Below are 21,287 nucleotides of genomic sequence, written 5' to 3' on the forward strand. Positions count from 1 at the left end.
TCCCTCGGCCAGTAAAGTGAGATGAGTGCTGCAACCCCAGAGTCGTCCATGACTGGACTTAACGGTCAGGGGTCCTTTACCCAGGGACATATAAAGCTGTCATTCATTTTAAGATGTCATTCTATGTTATAATTTACATTATAACCACTGATTTTATTTCTGCTTTGAAATGTTTAGGTCTTGCTTTTAACTCCTGACTCTCATCGATAATGTTTCTTTCATGTAAACTGCTTAGGGTTTTTTTACAATTCAGCAGTATACCAATTCTGTTAAATGAATAAAAATAAAATAAATACACAATGGCTTATGTGGGTGTGCATCTATCTTCTCAGGTACTTAAAAAAGCACCTCCACACCCAACTACCATATATTTTGGAAAGCTGTTGGGACTTTTCACTATACATTGGGACACCTCTTAAGATACTGTAACCAAATTTTGCATGACAGTTCTGAGATCAAGGAACAGGTTTTGATCGATGCTTGGATACAATGGGCAGCCATTTTGAATCAAGATGGCGGGCTGAGCCTTTTAAGACTGCACTGGTGTTTTGGTTTCTTGCCATTCCTGAGCGAAGCCAGGTACAAGGCTGCTAGTATCAAATATGTTCCTGTCACAATCACACCAAAATGTACCGAAGACTAATTTAGCATCACTGGTCACGCTTCTGATAAGTATCAGGATGTGGCAATGGCAACAAGAGGAGATAGCTTTAAAAGGGGGTTAGACAAAAGCACAGTGGCTGAGCCAATCAGTGGCTAGAGGCTACCTTTCGGATTTGAGGTACGATGCATCTGAAAATCTATTGCTGATGGGTTTGAGGGTGGGAACATGCCTGGGAGATGGAGTCATTTTGGACTCACAGCTGTCCATGGAGGCACAGGTCAATTCTGTATCCAGGGCAGCTATCTACCAGCTCCACCTGGTACGCAGGCTGAGACCCTACCTGCCCTCAGACAGTCTCACCAGAGTGGTGCATGCTCTGGTTATCTCCCGCTTGGACTCCTGCAATGTGCTCTACGCGGAAACTACAACTAATCCAGAATGCGGCAGCTAGGCTGGTCACTGGGGGCGGCCACCGAGACCACATAACACCAGTCTTGAAAGACCTACATTGGCTCCCAGTACGTTTCCGAGCACAATTCAAAGTGTTGGTATTGACCTTTAAAGCCCTAAACGGCCTCGGCCAAGTATACCTGAAGGAGCATCTCCACCCCCATCATTCTGCCCGGACGCTGAGGTCCAGCTCCGAGGTCCTTCTGGCGGTTCCCTCATTGTGAGAAGCAAAGCTACAGGGAACCAGGCAGAGGGCCTTCTCGGTAGTGGCACCCGCCCTGTGGAACACCCTCCCGTCAGATGTCAAAGAGATAAACAACTACCTGACATTCAGAAGACATCTTAAGGCAGCCCTGGTAAGGGAAGTTTTTAATGTATGACATATTAGTGTATTTTTGGTTTTTGTGGAAGCCGCCCAGAGTGGCTGGGGAGACCCAGCCAGATGGGCGGGGTACAAATAATAAACTATTATTATTATTATTATTATTATTATTATTATTATTATTACTTCTTTCATGTCCTGCTTCTGAGCTTCAGTGGAAGAATCTGGGTTGGCACTGTGACAGATTAGAATGGCAGGCTAATGTGGACCTTTGGTCTGAATCGGGCAGGCATCCTTTAATTTCCTTAGCTGCTCACAGCTTTTACTGGGGACAGATTGCGCATGAAAACCTGTAAAATTGGCGTGCTCCGATTGAGGTAGGCAGATTTAGGGGTTTTATGGCACTATGGCAACTAGGCCATATTGAGCCCAACACGGACGTCTGCTGTAAGCAGTTGTCTCCCATCTCTCCCATGCTGTTGAAGCATAAACTTTATTCTGTTAGCAATCAGGCTTCATTCCCAAAGTATTTTATGAACTATTTCAAAACACAAACACGCAAAACAAACATAAATCTGGCACTTGGATTAATATCTTCGCTCAGAAAGGAAGTCAGGTCCAAACGTCCAGAGATCACGGGAAGACACAATTAAATGAATGTGTGTGCACAGCGCCATTGAATGGTCGGGGACCATCTGATGCTGCAGCCAGCGAGGGCCTGGCCCATCCCCTGAATGGGTGGCCACAGGCAGCCCCACAGAACACCATAGATATTGACCATATTTTTCGCTCTATAGGGTGCACCAGACCATAGGATGCACCTTGTTTTAGAGGGGGAGAACAGGGGGGAAAAAATTCTCCCCCTCTCTACGCAGTGCCCCTTCAGCGAAGCAGCAGGAGAAACGGAGCCCCTTCCATTTCTCCTCCCGCTTCACTGAAGGGGCGCTGCGCAGAGAGGGAAAACTGTGCAGCGCCTCTTCAGCAAAGCGAAGCCTGGAGAGCTAGAGCGATCAGTGTGCACTGACCCCTCTCGCTCTCCAGGCTTCCGGCGGCTATCCGCAAGCCTTCAGAGCACAGTGGGAACTCCTGCTGCGCTCCGAAGGCTTGTGGATAGCTGCCTGAAGCCCCCAAAGCGCAGCAGGAGTTCCCACTGCACTCCGGGGGCTTCAGGCGGCTTCAGCGAAAGCAACGCAAAGCCTCCGGAGCGTGGGGGGAGCTCTCCCTCTGCGCTTTGGAGGCTTCGCGTTGCTATCGCTGAAGTCAAGGAGCCTGCTTTCGCTCCATAAGACGCACACACATTTCCCCTTAATTTTTGAAGGAGGAAAAGTGCGTCTTATAGAGCGAAAAATACAGTAAATGGATGCACGCACCACAAAATGAATGTGGCTGTGCCTCCAAGTCTCTGGTTCTGAAAAGCTGTTTGCTATGCTACGTATAGCCTTTGACACATCATCATTACAGTGGGTTCAATTGAGTTCCCAATTTCCCCCCACCCAGGGGTTATTGCAGCATTATTTCTCTGCCTCCCCCCCCCCGAACTCATCATTATGTTGAATATTAAAAGTACTGGAATTGTGTTATGTAAATCACCCAGGGATTTAGAGGGGGGTGATTGGCTTATTACACTTGATGTCACCATAGATGGCTTGGCACACAAGAGGGGAAACAGAAGTGAGGGGGCAGATGGATCCAGAAGGTTGTGCTGGGGTTGAGAGTGGGGAGAGGATGAGGCCTGGATGGTTAGTAAACTGCACTATGACATGCCAGCCTAGATGACTGGCGGCTCCTCCTTCCTCTGAGGATATTAGCTCAAGGGTCACAGCAGAAATACTGCATGAGTTAGAGGCCTGGGACTAATTTGTGTATTACGGCATTGGGCAATTGATATAATTTGTGTCACCACTTTCCTGAATGTGGTGTGTGTCAAAGTCCAATTTGTGGCTTACACCTTAACATTTCTTTCCCCTTTAAATTAAATCCTGCTATTGGTTCCTGAGCTACTTAATGGGTCTGGGCTTCGGCTGTCTCACTGTTTCAGATCCTTCAGCAATTTTTGCCATCCCATTTTCAAGACTCATCTCTGTAGCCATGAGGCCTAGAAACCTTAAGAGAGGAGAGCTGGGTTTCTAAAGCCTGTGGCCTCCTGATGAAGGAATGGGTTTCCCAAACCCAAAACTGACTGTGCAGGCAGTTTGAAACTGCACCAAAATCCCTATTTTTCCTTAGCTAAAATCCATTAACTTGAGCTCTGAGTCAATGTATAAACAAAAACACGGCACCAGTAGAACAGAGAAAGACACATCTGTACCTTAACTTATGTGCTGACCACAAAAGACGCACAGAGTCCGGAACAACGCCAAAGCGTGTTCTCAGGGATGACGACCTCTTCCTCCAAGATAAGAGTAGGAAGAGGAAGATCTTTTTATGGTCAGAAGCACAGGATATATATACTGCATGAAACTTGTCATTTCTTTGGACTTGCTGTGGACTTGATCACGCAAGTGCCTTCTGCTATCCGGAGAGCAGAATAAACTCTTTCTTCGAACCAACCTCGGTGTCATTTGACTTCCTTCCTCCTGTCCCGGAGCAACGCAGACCCAAACGGTGAACTCAAATAAGGCTACACTGAGGCTTTTGTTAACGTTTCATTGCTGGCTGGTTTGTGCCTGTTAAGCCTGCGCAAAGAGCCAATTCCGACATTTTACCCATACGGATCTGTGGAGACCTACGTCTTACAACTTGCTGTCATTTCCCCCTGTGTTCAGAGTGTGGGTGTGTTTTCTCTTTCCTGCTTCCAAATGATTCTCAGAAAATTCCGAACACCTTGGGATGTTTGTGTGTGTGGATTGGTGAGACGTTGCAATGTGCTGTAATCATTCTACGCTTTGACTGACCCTGCCACTTATAGGGGAAAGATGTATCTCACTGGCAGAGCATCTTCTCTGTATGTAAGAAAGTCCCAGATGCAATCTTTGGCATTTCCAGGCAGTGCTGGGAATGTCTCCTGTGTGAATCCCTGGAGAGCGACTGGAAGGCTGGGGATACAATTGTAGATCGGCCAATGGGCAGACTCAGTATAAAGCCAGCTTCCTATGTTCCTGTTCTAGGAAAACAAATGGTTCCCACAGAAGCAGCGGCTAATTTCTAAAATAAAAGGTGCTGGGGCTAACTTCAGCAGGGAAGCCATACCCCCCTCCTCTCAGGTTTTTATTCTTATTCTCAGGCAAGGTGCAACTGGCCATTAGTGGCAAAAGCAAGGTACTCTGAAGAGGCTCAGAAACCACTCTCCAAAATATCATTACCAGGCACGGGGCTGGTCCCAGGCTCTGAATAAAGGTTCTTGGGCTGAATTTGAAAATTCTGTGTCTAGAATGTATGTATACATTCATTGCCGTACACAGTGGTACCTCAGGTTACATACGCGTCAGGTTACATATGCTTCAGGTTACAGACTCCGCTAACCCAGAAATAGTACCTCGGGTTAAGAACTTTGCTTCAGGATGAGAACAGAAATCGTGCTTCCGGCAGTGCAGCAGCAGCAGGAGGCCCCTTTAGCTAAAGTGGTGCTTCAGGTTAAGAACAGTTTCAGGTTAAGAACGGACCTCCGGAACAAATTAAGTACTTAACCCGAGGTACCACTGTATAAACTATGCAAATTAAGCACACCTATATAGTTCGTTTTGTATATTTCCCCCTAGGGTAAAGGGACCCCTGACCATTAGGTCCTGTTGCGAATGACTCTGGGGTTGTGGTGCTCATCTCGCTTTACTGGCCGAGGGAGCCGGTGTATAGCTTCTGGGTCATGTCGCCAGCATGACTAAGCCGCTTCTGGCGAACCAGAGCAGCGCACGGAAACACCGTTTACCTTCCCACCGGAGCAGTACCTATTTATCTACTTGCACTTTGATGTGCTTTCGAACTGCTAGGTTGGCAGGAGCAGGGACCAAGCAAAAGGAGCTCACCCTGTTGCGGGGATTCGAACCACCGACCTTCTGATTGGCAAGCCCTAGGCCAGGGGTAGGCAACCTAAGGCCCCTGGGCCGGATGCGGCCCAATCACCTTCTCAATCCGGCCTGCAGATGGTCCAGGAATCAGCATGTTTTTACATGAGTAGAGTGTGTGCTTTTATTTAAAATGCATCTCTGGGTTATTTGTGGGGCATAGGAATTAATTCATTTATTTTTTCAAATATAGTTCGGTCCACCAGATGGTGTAAGGGATGGTGGACCAGCCCACGGCTGAAAAAGGAAGCTGACCCCTGCCTTAGGCTCTGTGATTTATCCCACAGCGCCACCTGCACCCCATATTTCCTCCTAGCGAGGGGGAAATAGCAAAGCAAAGAACTGGAGCCCACATCCTTCCCAAAGGAAATCTCAATCAGCCCCTCCCACCTCTGCACCTGGGACCCAATGAGATATTGGTAACTATTTACCATCTCCACATCCTTAAACTCTCCCTCTCTGTATATATGATTTACTTAGATTTTTGGGTTGACAAATTCTGAATGTGGTAACAATAGGCTTGCATGATGTTCAGGAATTCAAACAGCTCTGCAATTTAAAAAGGCCAGAGGGGCTGGGGAAGGTGGGTGAAAGAGATTTTAACACACGGTGGCTAATCGTTACAATCTCAAGCAAAAGTAGGATGCAAGAAAACTTGTCTACAGAGAACTGCTTTCTGACCTCAATAGAAGCATACATTCTCCATCCTAATCTCATTTCCTGTGTTACTGTGCTGCCAAGACTATTGCCAGGAGGCACTACTTCAGAACTGGCCTTTCCTAATGGTTAGAAATCTCCTGAAATCTACCATCAAATTCCTTTGCATCGAGTTCCACAAGGGAATCACAGAGCGGACGAAGCATTGATTTTCCTTTCCCCTGCATCCAGCAAGCTGCAGGGATCATGCTAGCGGAGAGAGCAAAACAGGGGGAACCCTCCCGTTTGTTTTTCTAAGCAATGAAAGCGGGCTTGGCTGGCTGGACTCACTCACCTATGCAGACGATGTCCATAAAGCCGTACATCCCATAGCAGATCTGGAAGAGCAGGTCCTGCCGCTGCCACTTGGCCGAGGGGCTGAGCGACGACCAGATGAGCCACGAGATGCTGGCGATGAGGAAGAGGGAACCCAGGATGATGGCTGCGATCTGCACCTTTTCGATCACCGTCAGGGAAATCGCCTGCCACTGGGGGCGGGGAGGAAAAACAGCACATAGGAGCGAATGCCGGCAGGGTGCTTTTGCCAAACGATGGGCAGAACAAGCCAAGATGGGATTTTCCCATGAGGCAGAGGGGTGCAGAATCTTAGGGTGTCGATGCACAACAAATGCAATACAGAGAGCTTGGGCATTGGCAAATATACAAATGTTTAGGGAAGTTTTTTAATGTTTGATGTTTTATTCTGTTTTTAATGTGTTGGGAGCTGCCCAGAGTGGTTGGGGGAACCCAGCCAGATGGGCAGGGTATAAAAAATACATCTTCATCATCATCATCATCATCATCATCATCATCATCATCATCGTCATCATCGTCATCGTCATTATTTATGAGCCGTTCCAAGGGTTGTAGCCAGTGCTAGCCCTGTTCAGAACAGAACCACTGAAACTGATAGGCATGACTAACTTAGACCCATCAGTTTTGATGGGTCTACTCTGAGTAGGACTACTCCCCATGCTGCTGCTTCCCATGGCTTCTTTCCCACACCCTACGACAAAACCAGATAATGGGAATAGAACGGGGGGGTGGGAGGCGGGATGCCACAGGATAGTGGTTTTTGGAATGCGCTGCAGGATATATCCTCAGGTTCCTTGAGAACTTACTAATCTCCTTACTGAGGAAGGCTTGAGAACGGCAGACAGGTTTCTCCAATGTGCAATCACCGGGGGTGCACTGAGTGCTTCCAAAGTCATACCCTCAGTTGGTGGAGCAATGCTGAAGTGCAATAAAGGCTTCGCCAGGTGAAATGTGCACCACACAGAACAATGGGTGAGGAATGTATGGCCATCAGAATCTTTTTTGAGGTAGTTAAGACTGCTTGGCAGGCCTAGATGTGTATGTGGGCTCACACACATGCGCATCATCTGCCATGCTTTGCTGTTGACTCCCCTCCTCCCTGCAACATGTGGCCTGCTGGTAAAAAAGTAATACACCAACCAGGGTTTTAACAGACCCTCCAAGTGTTCCTACATTCCAGGGACAGTCCCAGTTTTACAGAAGCCGTCCTGGTTTCCGATTTGACCCCAGAATGTCCCGCTTTTCCTTAGGACGTCCCTATTTTCATTGGAGATATGTTGGAGGGTATGGAATTATATGACCCCCGAGCCAAGCAGATAAGTAGCTATAAAAAACATCAGAAGGCTGCCCTGCATAGGGAAGTTTGTAAAAAAATGTTTAACGTTTTATTGTATTTTTTTTATATGTTCGAAGCAACCTAGAATGGTTGCGACAGCCCAGTCAGGCGGACAGGGTATAAATAGTAAACTTTTCATCAGAGAAATGTTGTAGGGTATTGCTTTAGCTGTTTCGGTGCTTACCTGCAAGGGATTCTTTGTGCTAATGGCTAAGACCTGGTATTTGAAATAGCACAGTTCACAGCTCCAAGAACCTCTCTCGCTGATCCAGCGAATCAGGCAGGGCTGGTGGGTGCAGCGAACAGACCCGTCGCAGCGACATGGGCTTAACAGCTCCCCCTGCAAGGAAAAAAGCATAGGAGAGTCAGGGAGATCTTCGCTTACTGGCTACAGGCTTCCTGGACCCCGCTGCTGAGACTTCACGGAAGCTATCCATGCCTGTCCAGTACCAATCATGACAAACCATCACCACCACCAAGAGGATTCTGGGTAACACCGGCCATCTCTAAGCCTGGAGTCCATTAAACGTAAAAGGACCCCTGACCATTAGGTCCAGTTGTGACCGACTCTGGGATTGCGGTGCTCATCTTGCTTTATTGGCCAAGGGAGCCGGCGTACAGCTTCCGGGTCATGTGGCCAGCAGGACTAAGCCACTTCTGGCAAACCAGAGCAGTGCACGGAAACGCCGTTTACCTTCCTGCTGGAGTGGTACCTATTTATCCAGTAGCACTTTGGCGTGTTTTTGAACTGCTAGGTTGGCAGGAGCAGGGACCGAGCAACGGGAGCTCACCCCGTCGCGGGGATTCAAACCGCCAACCTTCTGATCGGCAAGTCCTAGGCTCTGCCGATCCATTAGGTCTCCTCTATTTAAGAAACCACCACCACCACACCACAGAAGCGAGCCTGGTTCGTTAGTGCTGCCTGCTTAATGTGCTGGCAAGGAGAGCAATTAGCATCAATATTTCAAGCTCGCTTGCAGGAAGTATTAATGATAGGTTAGGGATATATGCCTGGACAAGGAAATTGCTGTGGATTCCTGTCAGCTGGGGGGGGGGGCAGAGCAAGAGGTCACTACTGGGTCTCTGGCCACGTATCCCAACAGCAGGAGAATCCTGTTGCTAAGATCACAGCAACAAAGGAGGAAAGGGGCAGGCTGCAGAGAGAAAGCAAGCAAGCAAGCAGGGTAGCCAATGACTGGATTAGTCAATTGGTAAAGGAAATTAGGAGCAAGCTCTCAGCTGGATGGAGTGGCCCGTTGGTGCTTGGCATTACCTTAAACATGCAGGCTTAAGTTGCTAACTTTGAGATTGAAAGGAGGTAGGGAGTCATGTAGGGACACGGGTGGTGCTGTGGGTAAAACCACAGAGCCTAGGATTTGCCTATCAGAAGGTCGGCGGTTCGAATCCCCGCGACGGGGTGAGCTCCCGTTGCTCGGTTCCTGATCCTGCCAACCTAGCAGTTCAAAACAACACATCAAAGTGCAAGTAGATAAATAGGTACCACTCTGGCAGGAAGGTAAACGGCGTTTCCGTGCGCTGCTCTGGTTCGCCAGAAGCAGCTTAGTCATGCTGGCCACATGACCCAGAAGCTGTATGCAGTCTCCCTCGGCCAATAAAGCGAGATGAGCGTCACAACCCCAGAGTCAGTCACGACTGGACCTAATGGTCAGGAGTCCCTTTACCTTTACCTCGGGAGTTATGTGGCTCAAGGCTGGCTTTCCACAGAGAATGACCTGCCCCAGCCCAAAAATGGAAAACGAGCGAGGTCCCAACTAAGAAGAATGGCAACATAAGCTGATGGAATATTTGATGCTTGCGGACTTAACATATAGAACAAGAGAACAAGAAGAGCATATGTTTAGAGAAGATTGGAAAGTGTTTATTGAATATAAGGGGAGAAATTGTGTACACTTAAAAACGTGGGCAGCATTAAGAGAAATTCAACAGTGTAAATAAGTTTTGATGGATGTAATAATGGAATACTGAGTGGTTTAGTTTATGTAAAACATGCAGGGATTTTATGATATGCAAAATGAACCATGGGAAGAGAAGAAGGGAAGTCACTGATATTTTAAGGGTGTTTAAACGAGTATTCTAAATTGTGAAACAGAAAATGTAATAAAAATTATATACAGTATATAAAAAAGAGAATGACGTGCCCCCAATAGCTGTCAGAGGGTGGGGCTTGGCAAAAACCTGGCACTTGGCCCAAATAAAGAGCAAGACAAGGACCCACACCAGGGCCCCACACAGCTGCTTTCCCTTCCAATTTAAGTGGCAAGCTTAACACAGGCCAAGCCACACTGGGCCAGCCCAGTGGCCCATCTATTCCAGCATCCTGTTCTTCTGGTGGCTGACCAGAAGGCCACAAAAAGCAAGACATGAGCACAACAGCACCCTCCCTATATCTGTGTCGTTTGGCCCTAGCTCGGAGGGCCAGTGGGCAGAGGGTGAGCTTTGGATATGGGAGACCCAAGTTCCAATCTCTCTAATGATGACTTTACTGGGGATTGTTTTACAGTTCTGCTTCCCCTGTAGAGGCACTCCCCCCCCCCCATTAGCTAACAGAAGCAGTCCTTGAATTCTGATGTTGACTCTTGTTTGCATAGGTGGAGGATACACAGTATAAAAACATGTATAAAAACTAGCCTACCGTAAGGTAAAGGTAAAGGGACCCCTGACCATTACCGGTAGGTCCAGTCGTGGCCGACTCTGGGGTTGCGGTGCTCATCTCGCTTTATTGGCTGAGGGAGCTGGCGTACAGCTTCCGAGTCATGTGGCCAGCACGACTAAGCCACTTCTGGTGAACCAGAGCAGCACACGGAAACACCATTTACCTTCCCGCCGGAGTGGTACCTATTTATCTACTTGCACTTTGACATGCTTTCGAACTGGGCAGAAGGAGGGACCAAGCAACTGGAGCTCACCCCGTCGCAGGGAATTGAACTGCTGACCTTCTGATCGGCAAGTCCTAGGCTCTGTGGTATAACCCACAGCATCACCCACGTCCCAGCCTACTGTACAAAAGGTAAAAATTACATTAGTGACTAGGGCTGGGCGATATCTGGTTTTCAACATTGTGATATATCACCAGCTAAACATTGTGATATGCTGATCTATCACAATGCCTGAAGTAAGGATGGAGCTATGTAGAGGCAACTGGTAGGCTTCGCAGTTTTTCTCAGATTGTGATTTTTGCATAACCCACCCACAATGATTTGTGAATGATTTGTGATGTATTGCGTGGTCAAAAATGGTGAAACCGATATCGCGATGTGGACTTCAAACCAGTTTTGGAGGATAATCAGTATGTCACCTAGCCCTATTAAGTGACCCCCCACCTACTTTTGCCCCTGCCCACCAGTGCCATGTGGCCCTCAAAAGGTTTCCTAGAAGGGAATGTGGCCCTTAGGCTGAGAAAAAGTTCCCCAACCCCTGATCTAGCACAGTAACAATAAGCAAGAGAATGAAACAGAAAGATAAGCAAAATTAGAAGAACGTTTCAAAGCTTACGTCAGACCTTTGAGTGGCACAAAACTATTGGGAAGGAAAGCGGCTTTGAATAATTCAATTATGTCCCTATTGTTACAGTCGTGGGCCTCTGCAGAATTATTAAAAATCCAGCCTTCTATTTTCAGTCATTTAAGCAGGAAGATGGGACAAGACAGGAGAAGATTTAAAAAGAGGTAAAGGAGATGGGGATGAGTTTGTGCGCAAGGAGTTAAGAGTGACGGTTCATGGCAGGTGCTGCTATGCTCAAAGCACACCAGAAAGTAACAGGTTAAAAAACACATTGAGTTTTCATGAAATCCTCGTGAAACTGTACATCATGGTAGCATCGCAAAGCCTTTTTTCTTGTGTATAGATGCTAGGTAAAGGTGAAGGTAAAGGTAAAGGTACCCCTGACTGTTAGGTCCAGTTGCGGACGACTCTGGGGTTGCACGCTCATCTTGCTTTACAGGCTGAGGGAGCCAGCATGACTAAGCCACTTCTGGCAAACCACATCAGCGCACAGAAACGCTGTTTACCTTCCCGCCAGAGCGGTACCTATTTATCTACTTGCACTTTGAAGTGCTTTTGAACTGCTAAGTTGGCAGGAGCTGGGACCAAGCAATGGGAGCTCACCCCGTCGTGGGGATTCGAACCACCGACCTTCTGATCGGCAAGTCCTAGGCTCTGTGGTTTAGACCACAGTTGGCTGTGGCTTCCCATCCTGCCTACCACAATGCAACATGTAATATAATACAAATTCCCAGTCTGGATCCTGGGCACTCCTTGCACCTTAAGTTCATCAAGTATATGCCCCTGTTGTTTGAGGCTCAGAGGATGAACCTGACATCCAGGGCTTTCTCAATGATGGTACATTTCTCTTGGAAACTCCTTACCAAAGGAAGCCCATCATAGAAGTTTGCTCCTTAATTTTAGCCAGTGTATTAAGAAGGCCATTGGAAAAGATATGGTGAATGGGTGGCACATCTGTCAATCTACATGCAAGTTTTGCACCATTTCCCAATGTTCTGTGCAAAGAAAGCCTAACACATGAACCAGCTCAAAGCAGCTTTAGGAAAATCACCATTACTCAACAGAGCCTGCTTTGTGCTCTACACAATAAATTCGTCCTGGAGACTGTTCTAAGTCTGCATTGCAACTTTGCTCAGGCCACGTGGACACTCATTTCTGATCTTCAAACCACCACCAAAAACATATAGAGCACAGCCCTTTTCATGCAATCCTGTCGTTCCCACATGATTTCTTCATTGTTGCCAGTGGGGAACCTTCAGTCCATGGGGAAGTCTTGGGCTACTAACTAGGGGCTCCAATCTGACCTGATTTTTGTGAAAGCACCCCCCTGTCAATCAGGTGACACCATCCTGATGGCAGCTGATGGCTCGGTTCAATGGGTACAGCCAACCTCTGCTTGGTTCAGCTGCTCATGCCAGTTTCCCAGAGGCAACTGGAGCGCACAGCCAATCCCTACAGAAAGCATGATGAACATGAACACACCCCCCCCCCTCACACAACACCTGATATGTGAGATGGTTCAATCCTCAGTGTTTGCTAAACGCAAATAAAGCAAACATGCTGTGCAGGGGTTGCTAACACTGTGTCTTCCAGAAGTTGCTGGACTCCAACTCCCATCAGCCCCGGTCAGCAAGGGATGATGGGAGCTGGGAGTCCAATGGCAGAGGGCACCATGTTATAAATCAAAGTCTTGTTCTGAGCAGTGGGAAAGGGACAGCAGGGTAACTGAGTAGATTCTCCATCGTTCTGCCCGGACACTGAGGTCCAGCGCCAAGGGCCTTCTGGTGGTTCTCTCGCTGCAAAAAGCCAAGTTACAGGGAACCAGGCAGAGGGTCTTCTCGGTAGTGGCACCCGCCCTGTGGAACGCCCTCCCACCAGATGTCAAAGAGAAAAATAACTACCAAACTTTTAGAAGACATCTGAAGGCAGCCCTGTTTAGGGAAACTTTTAATGTTTAATAGGTGATTGTATTTTAGTGTTCTGTTGGAAGCCGCCCAGAGTGGCTGGGGAAACCCAGCCAGATGGGCGGGGTATAAATAAATTATTATTATTATTATTATTACCTTGATATCATGGGATGCTTCTCTCTTGGCTGCCAGAAAGTGATGCTGGTGATCTAGCAAAGAATAAGGGCAACAAAGGACTCCTCTCACTAGGTGATTTAAACAGTGCCCCCCCCCGAGGGAGGGGGCTCCCTCTGTGCAGTTGCTTATTTCTATACCCTCCCAGGTTCTAGGGCTAGATATTTTTTTTAAAAGGACTACAAAAGAGAAAAATGGACCCTCCCACCCCCAGGTGGTGCAGCTGCTATGTGCCACTGTGCTCACAGCCTGGGTTGACTGAAGCACAATGCAGAATCAAACTGGAGGATGGGGGGGGGAGACAGACAGAGTTCCTAAATTGGGTCACTGTATCCAACAAAGGGAAAACAGGAGGAGTGTCTCGCTTTCCTCCTTAATCCGCTGCACACTTAGCTTGTCTGCCCTCCTTGCAACCCAGCCACCCCCCCCCCCCCTCTACAGAACCATAGCTGCAGTTCAGGGCGGCTAACAACAATAAAATAATACAACATTCTAAAATCATTTCATTATAAAATTAATTCAAATCAAATTGATGGCAACCATTGGGCTAGAGTTCTCTGAAGATTGCCAAAGGAGGGAGTTGGGCTGTGCCCTGGCCAAAGGCCTGGTGGAACAGCTCTGTCTTGCAGGCCCTGCGGAAAGATGTCAAGTCCCACAGGGCTCTAGTCTCTTGGGACAGAGCGTTCCACCAGATCGGGGCCACAGCCGAAAAAGCCCTGGCTCTAGTTGAGGCGAGCGTAACCTCTCTGTGGCCTGGGACCTCCAAGATGTTTTTGTTTGAAGACCGTAAGTTCCTCTGTGGGATATACCAGGAGGGATGGTCCCGTAGATACGAGGGTCCTAGGCCGTATAGGGCTTTGAAGGTTAAAACCAGCACCTTAAACCTGACCCTGTACTCCACTGGGAGCCCGTGCAGCTGGTATAGCACCGGGTGAATGTGATCTTGCAGAGAGGACCCTGTAAGGAGTCTCACCGCGCCATTCTGCATCCGCTGGAGTTTCTGGGTCAGTCTCAAGGGCAGCCCCACGTAGAGCGAGTTACAATAATCCAGTCTGGAGGTGATCAGCAGCCTCACCTGTCCTAGGGAGCCTCAAAAATAAGGGATCAGCAGCCTCACCTATCCCGGGGACAGTCTATGGGATACCTAACAATCTGGGGTAGCAGTGGGAAACGGCGCTGGAATAAGAGAATTTCCCGCAAAAAACGGGAAGGTTGACAGCTATGGGGAGGAAGCAGGCTCTGCTCACAGAGGCATTTGATGTTGCCCGCAGCCTCCCGCCTCCCAACATTCCCTGGACTTTATTTGTGGATGCCATGGATGGTAGCACATTCCAGAGAAGCCTTCACTTCAAAGGACAAGAACAGGTTCCTAGTCCTTATGGATGAGATGACAAGCTTTGACAGGTGAAGGAAGTGTCGGTGATAGGCCAGGAGAGAGAATGTGGGAGGAGCCTCCAGTGAAAATAACAACAACCCTGTAGCAAGGGGAGCCAGCACAAAAGATAAAGGCAGGCCCTGTCTGGACCAGTTTCAATGGGGGCGCTGTCACCAATTCTCTGTTCCCTGCACTCCCCGGGGCCAGATGGTGGAAGATGAAACTGCAGGCAGGTTGACAAGAAGACTGCCCACAAATCCTCTTGGTTCTGGGATGCAAGTGGTTCCAAGAGCCAATTCCCTGGCATGAGCTGCTATAAAGCTTTCAGGTCCGTAGCATGCAGGCCTGACTTGTCACTAAGATGGCCAGGTTGTGTCTGAACTTCACAACATGGAACACACACACACACACACACACACCTTCCATCACATACCTATACAGTGGCACCTCAGGTTAAGTATTTAATTCGTTCTGGAGGTCTGTTCTTAACCTGAAACTGTTCTTAACCTGAAGCACCACTTTAGCTAATGGAGCCTCCTGCTGCTGCCGCACCGCCGGAGCCCGATTTCCATTCTTATCCTGAAGCAAAGTTCTTAACCCGAGGTACTATTTCTGGGTTAGCGGAGTGTGTAACCTGAAGCGTATGTAACCTGAAGCATATGTAACTTGAGGTACCACTGTAGTATCTCTGGGTAAGAGTTAGTCTTTAACCCCTTTTCTCTAACCGCATGTTTTCTACAGGCAGTGAATGTCTTCTTCCTGGAGATCTTTGTGCCCTTCTGCTTCAAAAACATGTGTCCTGCTACAGAATTATGACCCTTTCCTTCATATGTTCAGTTTTAATGGTAATATGTTTTACAATGGCTTTTAAAAAGGGGGGGAAGCAATGATACGAGCCAACAATATTGAGCATTGCTATATTCTTGAGGCTCGGGGTGGTGGTGGAATGCAGATCTTCCTGACTATAACTCACTATGAAGATACAAAAGGAACTCACATTTCGCACAGCAAAGGCTGAGTCGTCTTGTTTTGCGCTTCCCCCTTCCCCCCCAAGCAATGGAGAAAACTCAAGGCTGCCTTTGCGCCAAATGTTTCCTTTGGAGGAGGAGAGCAACTTATGGTGTCTCCATAGGTTGGGCAGTTATTCTAGGGGCACAGAAGCAAGCACACAGGCAGGCAGGCAGGCAGGCAGGGATTGCTAAGGACACAAGGAGAGCCCAGCTGGATCACGCAAAAGTTCCCATCTTTTTTTTCTTTTTTCTTTAGTTTTTATTGTTAAAATAATTCAGCATTAATACACACATATTGCAAATACACAAGCATACAAACATACATTTTATACAATCCTTAAAAATATTCAAACATACCTACACTCAATCCCACAGATAATTCCTTTTCCCACCACCATCCACCACCCCTCACCCTCTGTGTTAGACTTCCAATCTACTGAATTGCAATTTCTTTCCACTTCTATTACTTTCTTTCACACACCTTTAACCTAATTTCATGCTCCTTTTTCTATTACACATTGTAATCCATCTTATTTAGTATTTCAGTATTTAAAACGGAACCTGTTTATTCTAATAGGAGTTCTGATTTTTCGATATGGTTTTGCAAGATTCCTTCCAGTCCCTGTCTATTTTCTCTTTTGATATCCTTCCAATTTCTCCCATTGTTTTAGATATATTTGGAGTATTGGAGCAAAAGTTCCCATCTAATTCCAGCATTCTGTTTACACACTGCCCACCCAGATGATTCCTGCAAGGCCCACCACCAGGATATGGGTGCAATAGCACATGGGAACTGGTATTCACATTGCTGCTGGTACTGGAAGTAGCAAACAGCCATCCTGACTAGGAGCTGCCGATAGTCTTGTCCTTATTGCCTATTCCAGTAAACAGGGCTAGAAACTTGGGTACAGAAAAAAAGGCGCCCAATAGCACCTTAAATCTAGGTTGTGGTTGCCACAACTGAATGTCTTTTCACCAGGGACTTGGACTAAAGGACAGGGTCTCTTCCAATGCTACAATTCTATGATTCTGTTGCTTAACTCCTACAACAATTCCCTTGTCCCAGTACAAGAAAGAGAAACACAAACAGTGGAAATGGAAATGGTATTAACGATATGGAGGTTATTAACAGTAGACTAAGACAGAGGTTTTTGAACTGTGGTCGCCAACCTGGCTGGCGCTCAGAAGTTGCCAAATGCGCCTGGCACCTGCCTAATTTCAAACAGGGGAGTGAAACATAAAAAGTAAAAGGTAAAGGGACCCCTGACCATTAGGTCCAGTTGTGGCTGACTCTGGGGTTGCGGCGCTCATCTCGCTTTATTGGCTGAAGGAGCCGGCGTACAGCTTCTGGGTCATGTGGCCAGCATGACTAAGCCGCTTCTGGCGAACCAGAGCAGCGCACGGAAACGCCGTTTACCTTCCCACCAGAGTGGTACTTATTTATCTACTTGCACTTTGACGTGCTTTCGAACTGCTAGGTTGGCAGGAGCAGGGACCGAGCAACGGGAGTTCACCCCATCGTGGGGATTCGAACCGCCGACCTTCTGATCAGCAAGTCCTAGGCTCTGTGGTTTAACCCACATATGTATGTATAATTTTTATTACGTTTTCCATTTCTACATCTGAAAATAAACATTTTACATACTGTTAAATATCCAACGACATCCCACCTTCTCTTTCCTTGTTTCGTTTTCTTAATCTTTCATTCCTGCATATTTTGCTATAACTATATTAATCAGTTATCCACTTTTACATCACTCAGGCGTTAATTACACTGTTGACTTTATCTTAATGCTGCCAGCGTTTTCAGCTGTGTACAGCTATTTTCCATATACTCAATAAATATTTTCCAGTCTTCTTTGAATGTGTGTTCTTCTTGCTCTTTTATTCTATATGTTAAGCCTGCAAGATCTGCATATTCTGCCGTCTTAACTTGGCAGTCCTCTTTGCCTGGGACCTCCCTCACTTTCCATTTTTGGGCTAACAAAACTCGGGCCGCCGTTGTTGCATACATAAAAAAATTTTGGATTATTCGCAACAAAAAAGATTCCAGTCTTTTTGGGAAAGGTATTTTAAACATTTTTTTCAGCTCATTATAGATCATTTCCCAATATTCTTTTACCTTTTACAAGGCCAACAACATACGAAAAAACGTTCTCTTCATTTCTTTACATTTCCAACACATATCTGATTCTGCTCTATACCTCTTAGCCAACCTACTCGGAGTTAAATACCACCTGTGTATCATTTTCACATAATTCTCCGGTCAGCTATTACTATCCACTGCCTGCCGTCAATGACTAGGCCAGGCCAAACGTAAGGAAAGGGCGGTTAACTTGACTCACAACAGCAAATTCAGATTTTCTGCGTGAGAAGTACTATTTCACAGAACACTCGCTTTTCAATTAGTTCTAACCAGGCCATAGGGAACAGGAAATAAAGATTTCTCCCTTTCCCCCAAACATATATGGATCTGAGCTTTAAAATAACAACAACAGCCATGTAATCAGCAGGCAGTGGCTGTCGATGGGGAAAATGTTAGTCTGTGATGCATTCATTACAATACGAAAGGGCCATCAATTGTTCATCTAAATCAATTCTCCGCTGTATGATTATTACCATGTGATAACCACATTGCTTGGCTTCTCTTGATTTTAGATGACGTAGGACCTTCTGGTATAATGGGGTCTGTTTCACATTACAGGAAAAATACTGGGTATTAGAAAAAGGAGAATGCAGAGAAGCAGAACGAATTCTCTGCATCTGTCTCCACTGTGGAAGAAGTAGGGCAGATTCCGATGGCTGAACTAAGTTCCATACGTAAGGAGTCACAGGAACTGAGATAAACAGCGGTGGCAAGAGACAAGTTTGAAGTCTTATTGACAAGTTTAAAAGGTAAAGGGACCCCTGACCATTAGGTTCACTCGTGACCGACTCTGGGGTTGCGCTGCTCATCTCGCTTTATTGGCCGAGGGAGCCGGCATACAGCTTCCAGGTAATATGGCCAGCATGACTAAGCCGCTTCTGGAGAAACCAGAGCAGCGCACGGAAATGCCGTTTACCTTCTCGCCGGAGTGATACCTATTTATCTACTTGCACTTTGACGTGCTTTCGAACTGCTAGGTTGGCAGGAGCAGGGATCGAGCAACGGGAGCTCACCCCGTCGTGGGGATTCGAACTGCTGACCTTCTGATCGGCAAGCCCTAGGCTCTGTGGTAACCTACAGCGCCACCCGCGGCCCACTGACAAGTTTAAAAAGGACAAATCACTAGGTCTGTATGGCATCTGTCTGAGAGTTCGTAAAAGAAGTGAAATTGCTGATCTTTTAACAGAAAGGTATAACTTGTCCCGAAGAATAATCTCCATAACCAAGAAGAGGGAAATGATTAACATAACACCAATTGGTGAAAAAGGGATGGAGGTGGGATCTGGGAAATTTCAGGTCAGTTCTAGGAAAACTGGTAGAAAGCATTATTAAAGGTAGAATTGCCAAGTGTATAGAAGAACAAGTCTTGCTGAGCAGAACCAGCAAGGCTTCCGCAAGGGTAAGACTTTAAGGTGCTTCTAGGTGGATATTTATTGTGGGATGAGTGTTCCTTATGCATGCCAAGTTCTTGCAGTAGCATCAAAATGACAGTCCCTATTCCTGTCCCTAACCCCCACCCTTCATTTAATCCAGATTCACTCTTTCTGGGGGAAATCCAGTAAGTTTAAAAACAAACAAACAACTGATGCCAACAACCTGTTTGTGATAGATGAATGAACCAGTTATAATATTAAGCCCCCATCTGAAAACACCCTAGCTAGCCTTTTAAAGCTCTTTCAGAGTGTCAAATGTGGGTGGGAGGGAGAAAGGTGTGTGAATACAGTAGCCCCTGTGTGCTCAAGACTTTCAGTAAGCTTTCAATAAAGCCATAGTATCATAGCATTGAGGGACACGGGTGGAGCTGTGGGTTAAACCACAGAGCCTAGGACTTGCCGATCAGAAGGTCGGCGGTTTGAATCCCCACGATGTCGTGAGCTCCCGTTGCTCGGTCCCACCTAGGTCCAACCTAGCAGCTCAAAAGCACGTCAAAGTGCAAGTAGATAAATAGGTACCACTCCGGCAGGAAGGTGAACGGCGTTTCCGTGCACTGCTCTGGTTCGCCAGAAGCGGCTTATACATGCTGGCCACATGACCCGGAAGCTGCATGCCGGCTCCCTCAGCCAATAAAGCGAGATGAGCGACGCAACCCCAGAGTCGGCCACGACTGGACCTGATGATTGGGGGTCCCTTTACCTTTACCTTATCATAGCATTGTAAAGCTGGAAGGGACCAAAGGGTCATCTAGTCCAACCCCCTGCAAGGCAAGTCTCTTGCCAAAGACTCCTGAGCACGCTTAGCAGTCATGATATAAGAGAGCAGGTCCTCTTTTGGATCAGTAACTGGGTAAAGAACAGGAAGCAACCCATAAGAATAAACTGACATTTCCTACAATGGAAGGAGGCAAGAAATGTGTGTCTATGTCCCTCTGCTAAGTGTTGAATGCTGGAAGGTTCAGGATGGACAAAAGTACCGCTTCGTACAGCACACAGTTCAACTATGGAATTCAAAATGTACTGATGGCCACCAACCGAGACAGCTTTAAAAAGCGTTTACAGTGGTGCCTCGCAAGACAAAAAGAATCCGTTCCGCGATTCTCTTCGTCTAGCGGTTTTTTCGTCTTGCGAAGCAAGCCCATTGACGGCTTAGCGGATTAGCGCTATTAGCGGTTTAGCGGCTTTTAGCGGCTTATCAGTTTAGCGGATCAGCTGATAAGCGGCTTAGCAGCTTAGAAAAAGGGGGGGGGGAACCCGCAGGAACTCGCAAGACATTTTCGTCTTGCGAAGCAAGCCCATAGGGAAATTCGTTTTGCGAAGCGCCTCCAAAACGAAAAACCCTTTAGTCTAGCGGGTTTTCCGTCTTGCGAGGCGTTCGTCTTGTGGGGCACCACTGTAGCTGAATTCATGGAGGATTTCTTTATTTAACAAAAGGTCAATCAAGATCGCTTGATTGCAATAAAACCTCTAAGTGGCTGGCAAAAGGAGTAAAAAGACAGTTAAAAACAGGATTTTAAATTAAAGTAGTATAAGGAGTATCAATGGCAGCTATCTATGATGGCCACGTGTCACCTCCAGCAGCAGAGGCCGTACGTCTCTATATACAGTTGTACCTTGGTTGTCGAACGGCTTAGTTGCTGAACAAATTGGCTCCCAAGCACCGCAAACCCAGAAGTGAGTGTTCCGGTTTGCGAACGTTTTTTGGAAGCTGGACATCCAACGCAGCTTCGATGGCTTCCGATTGAGTGCCTTTGTTTTTGAACTGTTCTGGGAGTCGAACGAACTCCCAGAACGGGTTAAGTTTAACAACCAAGGTACCACTGTATTAGTTTCTAGCTATCGCAAGGGGACAGGAGGGCAGTTGCACTCAGATCTTGCTTGCCCCTGTGAAAAGGCTACAGGGAACCAGGCAGAGGGCCTTCTCGGTAGTGGCGCCCGCCCTGTGGAACGCCCTCCCATCAGATGTCAAAGCGATAAACAACTACCTGACATTCAG

The 21,287-nt window shown here is 47.1% G+C and overlaps 1 protein-coding gene across 1 annotated transcript in view; it reads right to left on the bottom strand.

Moving 5' to 3' along the window:
- The window catches only part of MARCHF9 (membrane associated ring-CH-type finger 9), a gene marked incomplete at its 5' end in the record, with an annotated part of 53,309 nt that overhangs the window by 13,183 nt on the left and 18,839 nt on the right, over positions 1–21,287 (bottom strand). The window contains 2 exons of the mRNA XM_081844991.1: positions 6,369–6,561; positions 7,909–8,064. Of these exons, the coding sequence (XP_081701117.1) occupies positions 6,369–6,561; positions 7,909–8,064 (349 nt within the window). The remainder of the gene's footprint in view (positions 1–6,368; positions 6,562–7,908; positions 8,065–21,287) is intronic.

Source organism: Podarcis erhardii (genome assembly GCF_964252035.2).
Source record: "Podarcis erhardii genome assembly, chromosome: 2".
In the NCBI taxonomy this organism is placed as follows: Eukaryota; Metazoa; Chordata; class Lepidosauria; order Squamata; family Lacertidae; genus Podarcis; species Podarcis erhardii.